The 17,304-nt window shown below is 35.6% G+C and overlaps 1 protein-coding gene across 1 annotated transcript in view; it reads right to left on the bottom strand.

Annotated features, from left to right (window-relative positions):
- EIF2AK3 (eukaryotic translation initiation factor 2 alpha kinase 3) overlaps positions 1 to 17,304 on the bottom strand; it is a 75,933-nt gene that overhangs the window by 29,455 nt on the left and 29,174 nt on the right. Inside the window, exons 3-10 of the mRNA XM_019757039.2 lie at positions 11,869 to 12,063; positions 10,282 to 10,412; positions 8,148 to 8,382; positions 6,754 to 6,913; positions 5,612 to 5,752; positions 4,861 to 4,983; positions 3,317 to 3,546; positions 2,841 to 2,953 (exon numbers count right to left, since the gene is read on the bottom strand). Of these exons, the coding sequence (XP_019612598.2) occupies positions 2,841 to 2,953; positions 3,317 to 3,546; positions 4,861 to 4,983; positions 5,612 to 5,752; positions 6,754 to 6,913; positions 8,148 to 8,382; positions 10,282 to 10,412; positions 11,869 to 12,063 (1,328 nt within the window). The remainder of the gene's footprint in view (positions 1 to 2,840; positions 2,954 to 3,316; positions 3,547 to 4,860; positions 4,984 to 5,611; positions 5,753 to 6,753; positions 6,914 to 8,147; positions 8,383 to 10,281; positions 10,413 to 11,868; positions 12,064 to 17,304) is intronic.

The following is a 17,304-nucleotide window of genomic DNA, read 5'->3' as shown; positions in this document are numbered from 1 at the left end:
CATTCTTTTATTAGCAATTCTGTTTGTATAAATTTAGCAAACACATTCTAATTTTTTTCCTAGGAAATTTATAAAACGTATAAAAGCTTCTGCTTCACTAGGAATCACTTGTTAATCACCTGCTCTTAAACCAACTGTACTACTACATCCAATACTGTCCAACACCTACCCAAATATTCTGTCCTTAATGTCAGTGACTGTAAGTTTTATGGAACACATTTAATCAATCCTGTTACATTTCAGGACTTTTTCAGTCAGAAATTGCTCTAGGAACCAAAGCTACCTGAAATTGGCTGGGTTGCCTCACAAGTCAGTATGCTCATCACCAAAGGTATTCAGCCAGAAGCTAACTCGCTGTCTGTCACGGATGGACCTCCACACTGTAGCCTACTCCCCACTTTAACACCTGACCTCACTGATCTGCACTGTCTATTCCAGCCAACTCCCACCAGGCTCTCCCACAATTTCATAGCTTTTGCTTCTGCTATGTATTTGCTCTCCCAGGATGGCCTACTTTTTTGCACTTGATGAAATTCTATTCTTCCTTCATTCTGCTCATCTCGCCACCTCTGTTAGGCCTTCCTAGACCACAGACATTAATGTCCTCATAGTACTGTGTACATAGTACTGTGAACTATTTAAACTTAATCTCAATATTTTGCAGTTTTTGTATGCAGCTCACTCTCTCCAATGCCACCGAATTGTGGGGTCCTTGAATGCAGGGACACATTCCTATTTCTCTTTGTATTTTCAGAGTCTGGGTTTACCTGGCAAACAGAAGACCTAACAAATATCTATTGAACAATGCATGAATAGATGAATAAATGAATGAATGAATTCATGCTGTGGAAGTTGTTTTTCCAGCCATATCAGGGAAGAGTTGAATTAGATTATCTTTAATGTCCCTTATTAGGCCAAGTTTATTACTTTATGATTTGCACACTCCTATTAATTTAGTAGTTGGCTCAGCTGGCTAGAGCATGGAGTTAAGGAGGACAGGCAACAGATCCTAGCCCTCCATGGACCAATTACCTTCACAGAGAATGAAGAGTAATCACCTGTATCCCTAAAAATAGCTAGTCAAAGTACTTCAGTACAAATCCATCTCCCTAACTGCAAAAGCCCATCAAGTTCCTGTCCTACTCCTGGATGGCCAAGTGAGTTATCTTCCTATATTAAAGAAAACATCCATATGAAAATGGATATATCTTCTGAAAAGAGAAACATCTTAAATATGATTACAGACTCTAGAAATGAAAAGTATCTCCTTGCCTAAGGTCCCAACTGGTAAACGACAAAAGTTGGGACTGGGACTCATGACTGAACCCAGAACTCATGCTCTTAATAATGTGCAGAATCTAGCAGACACCTAACAATAAACATTAGGTATTATTACAGAGCTTCTGTACTTTAAAAACAATCAGCTGTACTCTTCATAATGACTAAAATGAAATTCAGTCATTAATTTTAGAGCACGTTATTCTAATTCTTTTCACAACATCCTTACAAATATATATTTATTCAGCATAGCTCAATCCTCCTGTCTCTATGTACCTCTTACTCACGCATGGCTTAAGGTTCGATTAAGATATGACCTCACTTATGATGCATTCTTGAATCATCACAGGCAGAGTTACTCACTTAGTGCATGGCTTTTTCTTATGTTTTTGTTGTACCCAGTATTAGCTTCCCCCATAGACTTTAAGCTCCTCCAGGACAGGCCCAGTCTTTTGTTTTCTCCCACAGCCTGAATCACTGTCCTACACACAGTTGCTCAGAGGAAATACTGAATGAACAATGAATGCCTTCCGTAGTGGAGTACCCGCCAGGAGTTGTCGGGTCCCTTGCTCGCCGTCTTGCTCACGGCCTGCTGCTATTGCCAGCCACGGATGCATTTGTCAGCATCTTTATTAGCAAGGCTCTTAAAGCCCTTTCCATTTGTGAGTCACCCACCCAGTAAATTCTGCTTTGGGAAACTAGTAGTTAAAACTTGATTATAGCAAATTCTCAATTTTTGATACTACAGTATGAATGCAGCTTAGATAAATGAAGTCCACAGATAATCAAAACGTCACACATTTTAGCCATAATTTTCTATCTCTTCTGTCATAAAACCATTCACCTAGACATTAAGCAGTAACATGCCATATCTTTTCCTTGTTCCTATATCACTGAAGTGCTAAGTATGATAACAAAACAAAGGGTAAAAGTACCAATACTCCATGTAATATGAAAAATGAACCACAGCACCATTTCCTGTACCACAGAGCATCAAAATCTGTGCACGTGACAGATTGATAACAGAGTTCTTACTTTTATTTTACTTTCAAATGATTTGAATTGCCTTTTTAGGTAACCCACCTGCCTCTTCTGCTTTCAAAAAATGATCCATCCTCCCCATTTTATAGTATATTTCCCCCATTTTTCTACTTTTTATTCTAGACAGAATAAAAATGAAATAAATAATTAAGGATTAAGTAACAGATGTAGATTTATATCATAGGCTAATAACACAATTATTATTTGGTATTATTAATAGCTGAGCTTAGTACATGTAGACCCTCAATAACTAAATTATCTGATAAAAACTTAATTTGGTGGCTGAAATTCTAAACTTTCACAACACTCTATTTTTATCCATTTTTAGTGTACATACCATTCTGAATAATTTTAAGTTACTTTAGGGTAAAGTCTATGTTTTATTTACATAGATATACACACATTTAAAAATAAAACAACAGTTAAACAAGATCTTATTTTAGAGGCCATTTCTTCTTTGATCCAAACAGTTGCCACGAGAAGCTACAAGACACATACATATTTTATGACAAGACTCTTACCGTGATACATATCCAGAATTTTTTATGTCATTCCAGCTACTGTCATTAGATTCCCCACTTGCAGAATCATATTTACTTTCAGTTTGACACTGAGTTTCAGATTCCTTCCTTTGCTGATGAGGTGGGAGAAAAAAATCACTATCAGTACAAAGCTAAATGGAAGTTTGCTAACAATTTTAGTCTTTAAGATAACATTGAAAACTAAATAAATAATATTGAAAAAAATAAAAGCATTAGAAGAACACAAAATACCCCATTTCTCTTGTGAAACTAAAGGGGAATGATGAGGTGGGAGCCAGACTGCAATGGATTGAGGAGTAAATGAATGGTAAGGAAATAGAAATGATGTATGGGCAACAATGATTATTTTATGATAAAACTTACATAAATGTATCCCTCGGCCCCCCACCATACACACAGTTAGGTTTCTAAATTCCCAACACTTTGAAATAAATTAATTCTAAAATATGTCTTACTCTGTGAGGTTGAGGATGGAAAAGTCTACGCACAATAAAAGTTGTTGCTATGATACAAAACAGAATAGTTGCAACTATTTCTTTCCACCAGTGTAAGAGGAGAACAGGATCCTTTTTGCGGATGTTCTTGTTGTAATTTGGGTTGTCGAGAAATCTGACTGTGATTTTTGTGTTCCAGGTGCTCCGTTTGCTTCTTACCCTCTGGTAGTATGGTAGATAATAACCATTATCTTCAAAAACAAACGTTAAAAGTTTTTGTTTTTTTTAAAAAAAGGTAAACCAAAATAGATTCATCTTTAATTATTAAAATTATCTATTTTCCTATGACTTACAACACTAATTAATTCATTTTGTAAAAGTTTCATCTCTTCTTTAACACATTTCAACAGCCTATTTACCCTGTTTTTTTAACTATGCAAGTATATTTTCCTTTATTCCATAAGTATCATATGTTTTCTTTATACTGAATAATAAGACTAGAAAAAATTTAATGTCTGTCTCATTGATTACCTCATTAATAATTCAATCCTTTAAATACAAGAAAGCATTAGTACTCAAACTTCCTTCAAGGACTTTAAATTTTACTTTCATTTAGTATCAATCAAATACCAAATTTTATCATGAATCATTCTTCGCAAGCTGAAAGGAAAACATGTCCACCAGGCTCCTGGTCCATTTCTGACTGTCGAAACGAGTTGGTCCTAGAAAGCAGCTTGTCTGTTTTGTCTTTGTCTGTTTTGCACCAAGTGAGCAGATCACACAATTCTCCTTTATCTTGTATTTTGATCAATATCAGATAAAGACTGCTATTTCTAGCTCAGAGCCCTCTGCTTTTTATCAATTTAAGTTCTATAATAATTTTCCAGTTTGAGCATCTAGGGTAACTGATGAGAAATCTATGTTTTTGTCTAATGCAGATTTGAGGACTTTTTTATATCTAACTGTTCAAAAGACTTTCATAACTAAATATACCCCACTTTAAATACATAGGAATGTATTTCATGCCCAAGTTCACCTATTCGTGACTTTTGCACTAATTTCCCTCGTCTGTGAACAAAATGAAAACAATCTCATTTTGTAGCATTTTCACACAGCTCTATGGGGAACACCTGCTTTCTTCATTATACAGATGATTTTATATAGACTACGTGGACTAATAATTAAATAAGAACGAATAACAAGAACTAACGCTTATTAAACACTTATGTGCCAGGCATATGCATTATCTCACGCAGACCTCACAACAACCCAATAAATATATATGAGGATTACCATCCTTGTTTCACAGATGAAGGAACCTAGACACAGTGACGTTAGGTGTCCCCAACCTAGTATGTGGCAAAACTGGGATGTGAACCCTGATAATCTGACTTTGGAGCTTGCACCCCTGGACACCATTCACAATATTACCTCATAAGATATTTTGTTTCCTACCCTCCAATTGACGACTACGTTTCATTTGAATTCTGTTAATTTCAAATTAATACATAAAATAAATAAAAAATAAAACTCGGCATTTTCAATCCAAGAATAATCACACTTACCATATGGATACTGCAAGATTGAAAGTGCTCCATTACTGTACTCTTCATGAGAAAACTTATCATTACTAAGGCATTTGTCAAACTCATCAGACCCTACTAAGACAGGAGTTCGGGAAGGAGAATCTAAAGGAAAATGTAAAATCTTAACTGTTATGACTTTAATGAAAACACATGTACCTCATTCATTCAAAAAAACACATTCAGCCACAGAGTTCTGTTTAAGCATGTTAAGTCAAGCAAACAGTTCACGGTTCTTTCCCTTGAAAAGCAGTCTTATAGAAAAGATGAAATCGTCTAAATAGTAATTAAAGTATGATGAGACACGTGTGATAAAAACATACACAAGGTATGAGAAGATAACTGAAGGAACCAGGTGGCCTAGTATTTGATTTCAATTCGTTAAATGTTTCAAAGAATATGATGGGAAAACAAGATAATTTTTCATAAATAGTCTTGATATAAGTAGGTTAAGAGCTACATTTAGGCATGGTCAGTGAATGGTTAAGAGTTTTTCTAAGTTGTATACAGAAATAATTTAACATTGAGTTCTAGAGAAGCAACTGCTGTTTCAATGAAATCATGTTCTAATTGATAATTAAAATTCATTAACATCTGAAATACCCTCCTAATTTATCAGAAAATATAGAGTACTTCATAGCTGTGGTCCTGTGATATTCAAAACTAGGGCAAAGACATTCATGATTAGGCCTCTTAACATGTTAAACTTTATGAAAGTTTATAATTCACTTACGAATTAAGGGTTTCCATTTGATTGTTGGCAAAGGAACAATTGCATTTTCATTATTAACAGATTCCAAGGCCTTTGGATTCGTAGGAAACTTTTCTGAAATTCTGACTGATGACTGCAGATAGAGCTGGCCTCTGTACATTCCTGAATAAACCAGAACATTATCAATTATGTTTAGGCTCAAGCACCAATGATGTTTTTCAAAAAGATTCATTTTGATATAATAAAATTAGATTAATTCCAGTTATTTTTCATGTGTCACATAGCTCTTTTCAAAGAAGAATCATGGCTGAAGCACTCAAACTTGACCCAAACGCTATTCAACAAAAATAAAGGAAGTAAGTTACATACAATTTTCTCACTGATTAATAATTTTCCGTAATTACTGCAAAACTCAACCAGGTGGAAAATTCAAAGAAAAGAAGTCACTGTACTCTTATGAGACTAATAGCTTAGATTAAGTAACTTTCTGCTTCAGAAAACCTAAATATCCATAATTCCAGAGATATTGCTAACAATTCAGTTAAATATTATCATAACACATGCATGCCATGTTAATCTTTCAAATTCTTGTGTTTCATTTAAAATGAGGGGTGGGTAGCACATTAATAGAGCTTAAAGAATTTTGTGAGCATTGGACCACCGAAACTAGTTCAAATAATTAGATTCAAGGTTTTTCAAAATTTGTTATATTAAAGGCCTTAACTGCCCAGAAGCACAACAAAATTTTATTTTTATTTTACAGATAGGTTGTACAAATGCACACAGAAAAATAAACATAATCTTTAAGGGAGGAACAAATTGATATAGACGCAAATACAAATACGAGTGTAGAAAGTTTTTGACTTTGGGGATATATAAGTAACTTGAAATCATGCTATATAATGGCAACATTTTTAAGCCATTCTAATATAGGTTTCAGAGGAAAAAAATATGCTACAGTAATTAAAAGTTTCAGAATTGGATAAATGAGAAAAAAATTGCAGGAATAGATATCAAGGTATAAATCTTACGGGCAATCTAAGCCAGAGAATATATTTAGGAATGAAAACTACTATAGGCACACCTGAAGTAGGCAGGAACAATGTAGGAGTGAAATCTACATGTCGATATATTTTATCACTAGATAAGAGACATCTCCTCACCCAAGTAAACGCTGTTTTCTGTGGCTCCTCGAGCAGCTTCTACAATGTCTTCATCTTCTAAAATGTCATTATTAGATGCATAACTTGTATCATCAAGAAGACTGATGGGAATGACTTTGCCTTCCTTAACCAACCAGGCAGATGCAATGGGAGTACAAAACTAAACAAAAGTAGTCAAGAAATTTTAAATAATTTCAAGCAGTATTTATGTATTCCAACTGCTAAAATACCATTTAAAATCACAAATTTCTTTTTAATTTTTCTTTTTCCAGCTTTACTGAGGTATAATTGGCAAATAAAAAAGTATATATTTATGATATACAATGTGATATTTTGATATATGTATACATTGTGAAATGACTAGCACAATCAAGCTAATTAACATATCCATCACCTCACATAGTTATTTTGTGTGAGTGTGTGTGTGTGTGTGTGTGTGTGTGTGTGTGGTAAGAACATTTAAGATCTATTCATTTCACAATGTATATGTATATCAAATCATCACAATGTACACACCAAATGTCTAGTTTTCACTTGTCAATTATACCTCAGTAAAGCTAGAAAATAGTTTTTAAAACAAGAGCTCTTTTCTCAGCATATTTCAAGTATGCAATATAGAATTATTAACTATGCTCATCACCATACTGTACATTAGATCTCCAGAATTTAGTCATCCCACATAACTGAAACTTTGAACCCTTTGAACAACATCTCCCCATTTCTCCTACACCTCAGCTCCTGGCAATCACCATTCCACTCTCTGCTTCTATGGTTTCACTTTTTTAGATTCCATGTATAAATGAGATGGTGTAGTATTCATCTTTCTGTCTGGCTTATTTCACTTAGCATAATGTCCTCCGGGTTCATTCATGTTGTCACAAATGACAGGATTCCCTTTTAAGGCTGAGTAATATTCCATTGTGTATATATACACACATTTTCTTTATCCATTTATCCACTGATGGACTGATTCCTTATATTGGCTATTGTGAATAATGCTGTACTAAACATGGGAGTGCAAATATCTCTTCAAGATACTGATTTCACTTCCTTTAGATATATACCCAGAAGTGGATGGCTGGGTCATATGGTGGTTCCACTTTTAATTTTTTGAGGAACATCCATACTGTTTTCCATTAATAGCTATGCCAATTTATAGTCTCACCAACAGTGTACAAAGACAAACTGTTGTACACTGTTCACCAACATACTCACCAACACTTATCTTTCATCTATTTCATAATAGCCATTCTAACAGATATAAAACCTCAAATTTCTAACACATAGACCACAAGTTAAAAATATAAAATGGCAGTCACTTCCCTCTAACTAATATGCTTTGTCAAACTGAGAAAGGAAGAAACATTTCATAAATTCTCAGTGGTTTTTGGTACCTGATATTCCCATTCCAGATGTCCTCCCTTCTTACTAAAGGCCATAACCTTCCAATCAGCAACTGAGATTTTTATCACTGTGTCCATCGTGGCAGCTTCCTGTTCTTCCACATCTGAAATAATTTTAGACTCTTCTTTTTTCTCACTGGGTGTTAAGGTGCTTTCAATAAATTTGGCTCTAGTTTCCATGTCTGGAATATACCGAAGTTCAAAGTGGCCAACACTGAAATTCCACCTTAAATTTACAAAGGCATGTTTTAGAAATTTACACTTAAATAAAGGGACCAAATAAAGAACTATTCTAGAGTGAAAAAGCAAACATTCAATTTTTGTAATAAGGAACAACTTAACACAATCTTCTGGAAAGGAACGCTCTGCTAGTTTATGCCACAAGAGGGCATAACTCTGTCCTGACCTTTTAGAAACAATGATTCTGAGAGTTGTGAGCTGACATCAGCTAAGGGACAGATTTTCTCTCAAAACTTAACAAATGTTCACTTTTCCAAATCAGAGCGAATTTTTCAAAACATATCAAAGCCACTTTAAAATGAGGTAGCATGCAGTCTGCCTTCTTAATTAAAATCTGGGACATTTCATTCAAGTGCAGAGAAATCAGTATGTCCTAATAAACCAATATAAACAGGCAAGCTGAATACATTAATTTTAGATTTATATGAAACCATGTTCCCAAAAGGCAACGTGACCCAGTATCCCCAAACTGAAGGTCATCCCACCTCACCTCCAATCTCTACTGACTGAGATCTGACGAGTCATTTAAGCTTTTTTGAGTTGCAGTGTCCTTACCTATCAAGTGGCAATAATAATGTTTCCTCTATAATTTATAGAAAAATCACTTAACTATTGACAGTATAATATCTTGTCACTTAGATATAAAATGGCCTTAGAATTTCAATGTCTCTTTAAAAATATATTCTTAAGGAACATGGATCTTAGACCCTAGACCAGGGGTGTCCAAACTTTTTTCAACGGTTTTCACCAAGATATGCGGTAAAATACACAAACAGCTGGGCCACTCACTCAAGGTGAAGTATGTATTGCCTCACCTGGTTTATTTAAGTAAACTAAATAAATTTATGGAATTTGCTGTGGGCCAATTAACAATGGATTGCGAGCCGCAGTTGGCCCGAGGGCCACAGTTTGGACACCCCTGCACTAGACCCTTCATATTCTGGTAACTCAAAATTCTAATTAATTTGAACATCTGCTCTTAAGTGGCTGAGCACCCAGCAAGCACTCAAACACTTAAAAAAACAAGATCCTATCAGGATATAAAGAGATCGGGTTGCCAGCAAATGTAAAGCCCTACTCACAGTTCAGCGAACATAGAAAAAAATATATTCTTCACTGAATTTGAGAAAACCGTTTTCAGAAAAGGAAACTAAATTACATTGCATCAAATTAAACTAAATATGAAAGTCTGTTTCACTTTCAAAAGAGAGAGATGAGATCTAAAATTATTTTTACTACACAGGCAATTTAAAATTTAAATATTAGGTTTTAAAAAAAAATCACACATGTATATGATTTAGGACCAGCATACCTTATCCAATCATCTAATCTTTAATCACATATTTACATATTTATATAAAAATTACATCAGGAATTCATTATTTGAAAAAGGAAACAACAAAGAATTTGACCAAATAAATTATACTTTAATGCTTTAAGAATAGACTAAAATATTATTTTTAAGTTGGGGTAATTAGAAACTATTAATCTACACACCAGAGAGAACTACAGAGTCAAACAGGTCCAAGCTGAAATAAAGCACAATTAACTTTGTCTAAAGAGCTTTTCGCACTCAAAAAATTGTTATCAGTGAGGTTGCTATGAAAATTATCATTAACCTAAGACTAAACTAATACAGTCATTGTATGGGACTCCTTCTAGTTACCATATACTGAGCATATGATGAGAAGTCCAGTTCAGAATTTGTTAATAATTATGAGGCCATTTTCAATTCAGGGCCTACATTTCTCTTAAATGAGCAGTATGCTTTTAGAGCACTAATATATTATATTGTTTAGAAAATCTCCACAAAGAAAAATCTGGGAAGTTTTGGCCTTGGTTTAGTTGTAAATAATATCAACATCCACATTATCGGAATACACACTTCTCATTACCACTACGAGGTCCGACAGCTCTAACAGTTTTCTGGGTACGTTGAAGAAGCAAGATGTCTTCTTGTTCCATTTCATCATCATCCCATCGGCGACAACCCAAAGCTGAACAGATGTACCTCACCTGAAAAAAAATGTATAAAATTAGTTTTAAAAACAAAAAAAGGCAAGTTACATGAGACCAAAGACTCTGTATAATTTATATATAGAAAAAGAGGAAATGTGTAAGAAGTTCCCAAGTACTCCTAAGGAGTATCAGATTACCATCTCCTAAAATGAGTTATTTAGAATCACAAAAGCACCAATGAATATTTATTTCTGGGAATGATTTTTAAGGATATAGATAATTTTAGTCTTACTTTGACCATTTCTTTGGAGTATACAAGAAGAAATGAATAACCAGCTGTGATATCTTAGTAATAATATCATTAATAAAACTCCAGATGAATTTTTAAAAAACAAACCTCAGGGTTTCCACATAACAGAAGTACTGTTTTTTTTAAAATTCGAACCTTTCCTAATAGCTGCAGTATTTAAAAGTACCTCGTTCAAATCTTCATTGGAAGAAAAAGGAACTCTAGGTATGAGCCAAACTAAAACCCTCACAGAAAGAAGCATACCTGCTAGAATACCAGATTTTTGCCGAAGCTCATCAAATCAGAGAACCAAGTGACCTGGTTCGATTGTAGCATTTTACAGATGAGAATACTGAAGTAAACAGAGGACCACAAGGCCTCCTCAATACAATGCAGAATCAGATGGCAGAGAAGCAGAAAAGCATCTGCAAGAACAAGATGGGGCTATGGGCCTAACACTTAGATAAGGGATCATTAAAGTTTGAAAAATTCAAGGGTCAGAAGATAATTTTTCTATTCTTCCTTGTTTTAGTCTTAAGTCTATATTAAAAATATTCACATATCCAGGTGTTAAAGGGTTAAAAAAGATTTTTTTTTCTTTCTTAAAAAGATGTTTTTTAGTTAGTTACTCCCAATAATGGATTTATATTACAAGACCCAATCTTAAAAGATTATGATGACATCCTAAGAGCTAATATTAGAGAAAGTCTAGACCTTAGGACATATCTAAACCAAATCTGACCTTGGAAGTTTCTGAACCTTTTAAAGTCTCAGTTTTCTCATCTGTAAAATGAGTGCAAACTTTCTTCTTGGATCTTATTATTATAGGATCAAACTAGATAAATAAATGAGTAGTAGCAATTATTCTTATTAGGATTGTTATTCATCTTGGAGGGTTCCTCATCTGTCCAAATGGAAAAATATGTAACCCTTAGTAATATTGTGAAGATTTCAAAATAATGTGTGAAAAATGCACCTGACACACAGTAGAACATATCTATTGTCTTCCTCCTGCTATCCTGGCTCTGCTGCTTATTCTTATGTTGGAAATATAGTTTCTCTTAATATTTTCTAATTTACAGTTCTTTTATTAAAATACATGATACCCTCAGGGGGGAATTTCAATAAACCTCACCCAGTAATAGTATAGTTTAATAAATTATTTCTTCTATCCTTAGTTATTGTGATTTCTCCCCTATAAATAAATTCAACAGTTTCACTCACCTTTCCACTATATGCACTGAGTCCATACGTAGTGAGGGACTTTCCTCCAACCAAAACAACATCATCTCCAAATTTATAAGAAGATTCAAGAAGTGATTCAACTGTGAAAGGAACTGTTTCCATGCTCTCGCGGTCTCGGTCCCACTGGAAGAGGTCTCCATCCAGGGAAGGAATGATCATCTTATTCCCAAATACCTAAAATAAAAGCTTACTGTTAAAAGGATCTTAACTGTCAGAGTAGTAACTAAGAGCTGGAGTCTTGAGCCTGACGTCCTCTAGCCTACTTCTCAGCAGTGAATGAAGCGGCACAGGTCATCGACCAAAAGCAGTGTAAAGAAACTGCCAGTCTCCCAGGCGCCCACATGGAGTACTCCAGTATGGTTTCTCCCAAACTGTTTGCCAAATGTCCCACAATGCAAATGAGTCACCAAAATAGAGTTTTGTGATCAAGTGAGTTCAAGAACAGGTACTATAGGAGTTCTAATAGTGATTAATAGTCTAAATGTGCAATATGATTTTCTAGTAAAGGGACAGTATATGCAGTACTTTCCAGGCCTATTTTATTCAGGCCAATTAGGCTCACAGGCTCAGATCCAAGGAACACAGGTTCTAGCAGTATCCCATCCTTTCTGTACTTACTTTCTCAAATCTGCTATATGCTAGAAGCCTGGTAACCAAGCTTACTGGTTTTATGCTCTCAGTTGTCATTCCTTCTTAACAACATTTACTGAGGGCCTACTATGTGCTAGGTACTATTCTGTTACTTAGGATAGACCAATGAGCAAAACAAAAATTTTTTTAAAATCACCGCCATTGTGGAGCTCAAACTCTGGTGTCAGGAGACAAACAGCATAGTGTATAAATTGTAGGGTATGTTAGGAGATAAATGCCGGAGGGAAACATTGAACAAGAAAAGAGGGACTAGAAAATGTGCATGTGGGAGGGGAGGGGGCTATCAGTAAGGAGTTCAGGGTAGACCCCATTGAGAACGTAACATTTGAGCAAAACCTAAACATGAGAGCTAACCATGCTTACTTCAGGGGAACACCCTTTACTGAGGCTTAAGGTGGAAATATGCCTATCAAAAGGAAAGTGAACAGGCTATGGAGGCAAGGGCGGAGGCAGGGAGACAGAGTAGACGGCAGGAGAGGATGTTGATGGTTGATAGCAGCGGTGTTGTTGAAGGTGGTCAGATTTGGAATATAATTGGAAGGTAAGGCCAACAGGATTTCATGGTAGATTCCCTCTATGAAATGAGCAAAAGAAAAGAGTTCAGCATGACTCTAATAGTTTTGGCCAAGAATTATCTTGTTTCTTGAGACAGAGTATTAGTGCATGGATTGGTGACACTGACCCGTTGGCAATTAAACACATACACAATTTGATTTACTTCAGCAATTGACAAAACAATTTTCCTGATCATCCAGGCTCAGAACTTTGGAAAAAGGGAATATGAAACAAGTAGGAGTTTAAGAAACAAAAATAAGACTGCAAACAAATGATGGCCTTAACTTTTTTAAAACAAATTTTCACTATGCGCGTCTTTGTTCTTTAAGCAGCAGAATCTTCTCTTTAGAGGGATACTTACTTGGAAACTCCCATATGGTCGGTATGAGTTCTAGGTTGGTGCCCAGATCACATATCCTTCCCTCCCACCAGCTTTGTCCCACACCCCTGGGGTTCTGGAGGACAGGCTAAAAATCACTATTCTAATCTACTACTTTCTTTCACATTTTTTAGTTCAAACCTTTTTATCTCCTGCTTGAACGATTATAAATAGCCTCTTTACACTTCTTAACTGGAAATTACCTCAATCTAATCTCTCCACATCTTATAATCTAAGGAGTCAGAGTTAAGCTTGTTATGACACTATTCAAAAATCTTCAAAGCTCTCTATTATCTTCTTATTAAAGACCCCAAATCCTAAGCTTGGCATTTAAAAGTCCTCTTTAAACATGACCTCAAAGAACCTTTTTCCTCCTTGTCCTTCACTCTCCCCCACCTGGGCAGAAATCAGGCATTCATACTTAAGCTTGATATTTAACATGGCTGTTATTGCTCAGCTATGTCATTGTCAATGCCATTCCTCTCCCCGGACACACTCCTGTACCAACACTGCCCACTGAAACTCTATCTAGTCTTCACGGCAGCATCACTTATGGTTTTGCTCTGGAATCCAAGAAAATCTTGGCAGCGCAAATTTGCTGGCAAAAGTCTTCCCATTCCTTAATACTGTGCTTACTTTTTGCTGTTAACTATAAACTGAGATACCATTACATTCTTAAAAATTGTTTGTCGTACCTCTAAGAAATATTTACCAGGTATGCTAATGATTTCACCCTAATGTTTATACAGTGGCTATAAAAGTAATGCTCTCAAATCTAGTGACCAGATTTTGTTACCTAAGTCCACTCCCCACCAATGGAACCACAGCTTCTCAGAGAAATGGCTGATCACAGGGCTACAGGGTAGGTGCAAGGTGAGCCTTCAACATCTTATTATTCTAGAAAGTAGGGACGTATTTAAAAAAAAAAAATAGATGGAGTATGCCACTCACCAAATCTGGAAGAATTTAAGCACCAGAATTATTAAGCACTGTCCACACTGATAACAAAAAAATATGGCAGAGAAGGGAGGGCTCTTACTGCAATAAAATGCCAACTGTCTACTGACAAGTATGACGAGAGGGCTGCAGGTGGAAAAATTAGCATTTTGCCATAGACTGTGTAGATGCATGACAATGCCCTGTACACCTAAAGTTGAAGTAGAATAATATTGCATGTCAACTATAATTTTATATATATGGTCACGGGAGGTAGAGTATAGCATAAGGAAAAAAGTCAATGGTATTGTAACAGTTATATAAGATGTCACAGGGGTAGTAGCTTGGGGGAGGGGAGTTATCACTCTGCGAGGGGTGTAAAAGTCTATTACATTGCTTTGTACATCTGAAACTAATACAAATAAAAAGAAAAATTAGGGGCCGGCCCAGTGGCTGAGGCGGTTGGAGCTCCATGCTCCTAACTCCGAAGGCTGACGGTTGGATTCCCACATGGGCCAGTGGGCTCTCAACCACAAGGTTGCCAGTTCGATTCCTCGAGTCCCACAAGGGATGGTGAGCAGCGCCCCCTGCAACTAAGATTGAACACGCTGCCGCTGAGCTCCCAGATGGCTCAGTTGGTTGGAGCTCGTCCTCTCAACCACAGGGTTGCCGGTTCAACTCCCGCAAGGGATGGTGGGCTGTGCCCCCTGCAACTAGCAACGGCAACTGGACCTGGAGCTGAGCTGCACCCTCCACAACTAAGACTGAAAGGACAACAACTTGAAGCTGAACGGCACCCTCCACAACTAAGATTGAAAGGACAACAACTTGACTTGGAAAAAAGTCCTGGAAGTACACACTGTTCCCCAATAAAGTCCTGTTCCCCTTCCCCAATAAAATAAATAAATAAATAAATAAATAAATAAATAAATAAATATAAAAAAGATTAAAAAAGAAAAAAGAAAAATTAGCATTTTGCAATCATCACAGTGAAGACTGCACCAGGCAAAAGTCAGTAATGGTGCTAAATCTAGGTGGAAATTTTGATGAGGAGCAGGATACTTGCATGGTCTTAAAAGTATTTACCCAGAGACTGCTTATTAGTAACAAGAAAAAAACCCCAGTAATTATATAGGGGAGAATTCAGACAGTACCTTAACTGGAAGTCCAAAATTAACATCAATGAATGATAGACATGATGTCCTAGGAGAGGACACAACACCAGCTATGCAGCATTCCCCCGCCAAGAATGCAAAACCTAAGTCTAATCACAAGGAAACACCAGATAAGTACAAAACGGGGACATGTCAATTCTTAAATAAAAGGGCAGAGACTGTATTCTTCAAAACTGCCAGTGTCATAAATGGCAAGGTCTGTGGATAAATCCAGATTAAAAGAAGCTAACATGACCAATAAAGATACTACCTGACCCTAGACTAGATGCTGAACTGAGATAGAGGATGCTATGAAAGACCTTATTAGGTCAACTGATAACACTGGAATATGAATGTAGACTAAAGTAACAATATAAATTTATGAAGTTGATAACGGTACTGTGATCATGTAAGAGAATCTCTCTATTAGGAAATACACACTGAAGATTTAGGAGTACAGGGCCATAATGGCTATTTAATTTCTTTTCAAATGTTTCAAGAACTAAAATGTGTTTGGGAACAGGGGAGGAGAGAAGGGGGGACGGAGATGGAGAAAGAGGCTCTCAAATGATAAAGCAAACAAGGAGGTTTCGGTAGGTAAACCTGGGATATAAGGATGGGAGGGTTGGTACCACTTTTATTTGTGCAATTTTTTTTTAGTTGAAATTGTTTCCAAATAAGAGGTTAAAAAGAAACGAAAAGAAAGATACTCAAGAGCCTTGTGGGAGCTCTGTAATTAAAAACAGGCTATACCATTAAATTGAAGGTCTATCATCATTCTGGGTATTTAAAGATCTCCAATTATTACTCTTTATTTAAAAACGTTTGATTTTTAATAAGCTTTCAAATGACATCAGTATATATCCTGCCTCTTATTACCTTAGAGTTTTAGCATTACTGTTTTATTCTTTGCTTTCTTATACTTCTTAATAACAACAGATAACAGATTTTATTTTTTAAAAGTTTAAACTTTTCTTTTTCTCTTTTGTAGACGGTCCAACTTGAAGTTGCCACTAAGAAGAGACATAGGTCATAGTGTACATACTGGATGGTAACCATATGGAGCACTTGGCCAATATGATCTCCCATTTTGAGTTACATATGTTAAAAATAAAGTATTTATTATTCTCTACTTTTTATATTATGTTAGGTATTCAATATTCTATGTACCAGAACAGTAAATTCATACTATGAAAAAGTTAAAAAAAAAAAGGTATTTCAGTTGTGCAGTCAGGTCAGCAGTAGTGTTAGGTAAGCACAAACCTGGAAAGTAGGTGTGTATCACTGAAAGGAAGAGGAAGAGGAGGTAATGGGTCTGTGGTGAAAGGGCACCATTAACTTGTTTCCTCTTTCATTAAGAACCTCTTTCCCCCTCAAGCAGTAACTGGTCCTTAGGGAACACAATGGCTCCTAAGTGAAAAACAAACAAACAAACAAAAAAAAAACCAAACAAACAAACAACAAAACCCCAAACAAACAAAAAAAACCCCCCGCAAACTATCAAACTAATAATACAGATTAAAACTTATCTTTGCTTTAAGGATAATCTATACTCCTCTGAAAATGTAAAAGAAAACAAATTTATCTGCAATTAAAAATATGGTTTAAGCAACCAAGATGATTTGATATGCTTAACCTTATTGTGAAAAACTTTATTTTAAAAGTTCAATCTTCACCAGCATTGACTCAGTGAGAAAAACAGAAAACCCAAACAAACATCCGGAAAAGCATCATGATTCA

This window comes from Rhinolophus sinicus, linkage group LG05 (assembly GCF_036562045.2).
Source record: "Rhinolophus sinicus isolate RSC01 linkage group LG05, ASM3656204v1, whole genome shotgun sequence".
Lineage (NCBI taxonomy): Eukaryota > Metazoa > Chordata > Mammalia > Chiroptera > Rhinolophidae > Rhinolophus > Rhinolophus sinicus.
This window is presented reverse-complemented; position numbering and strand designations above follow the sequence as displayed.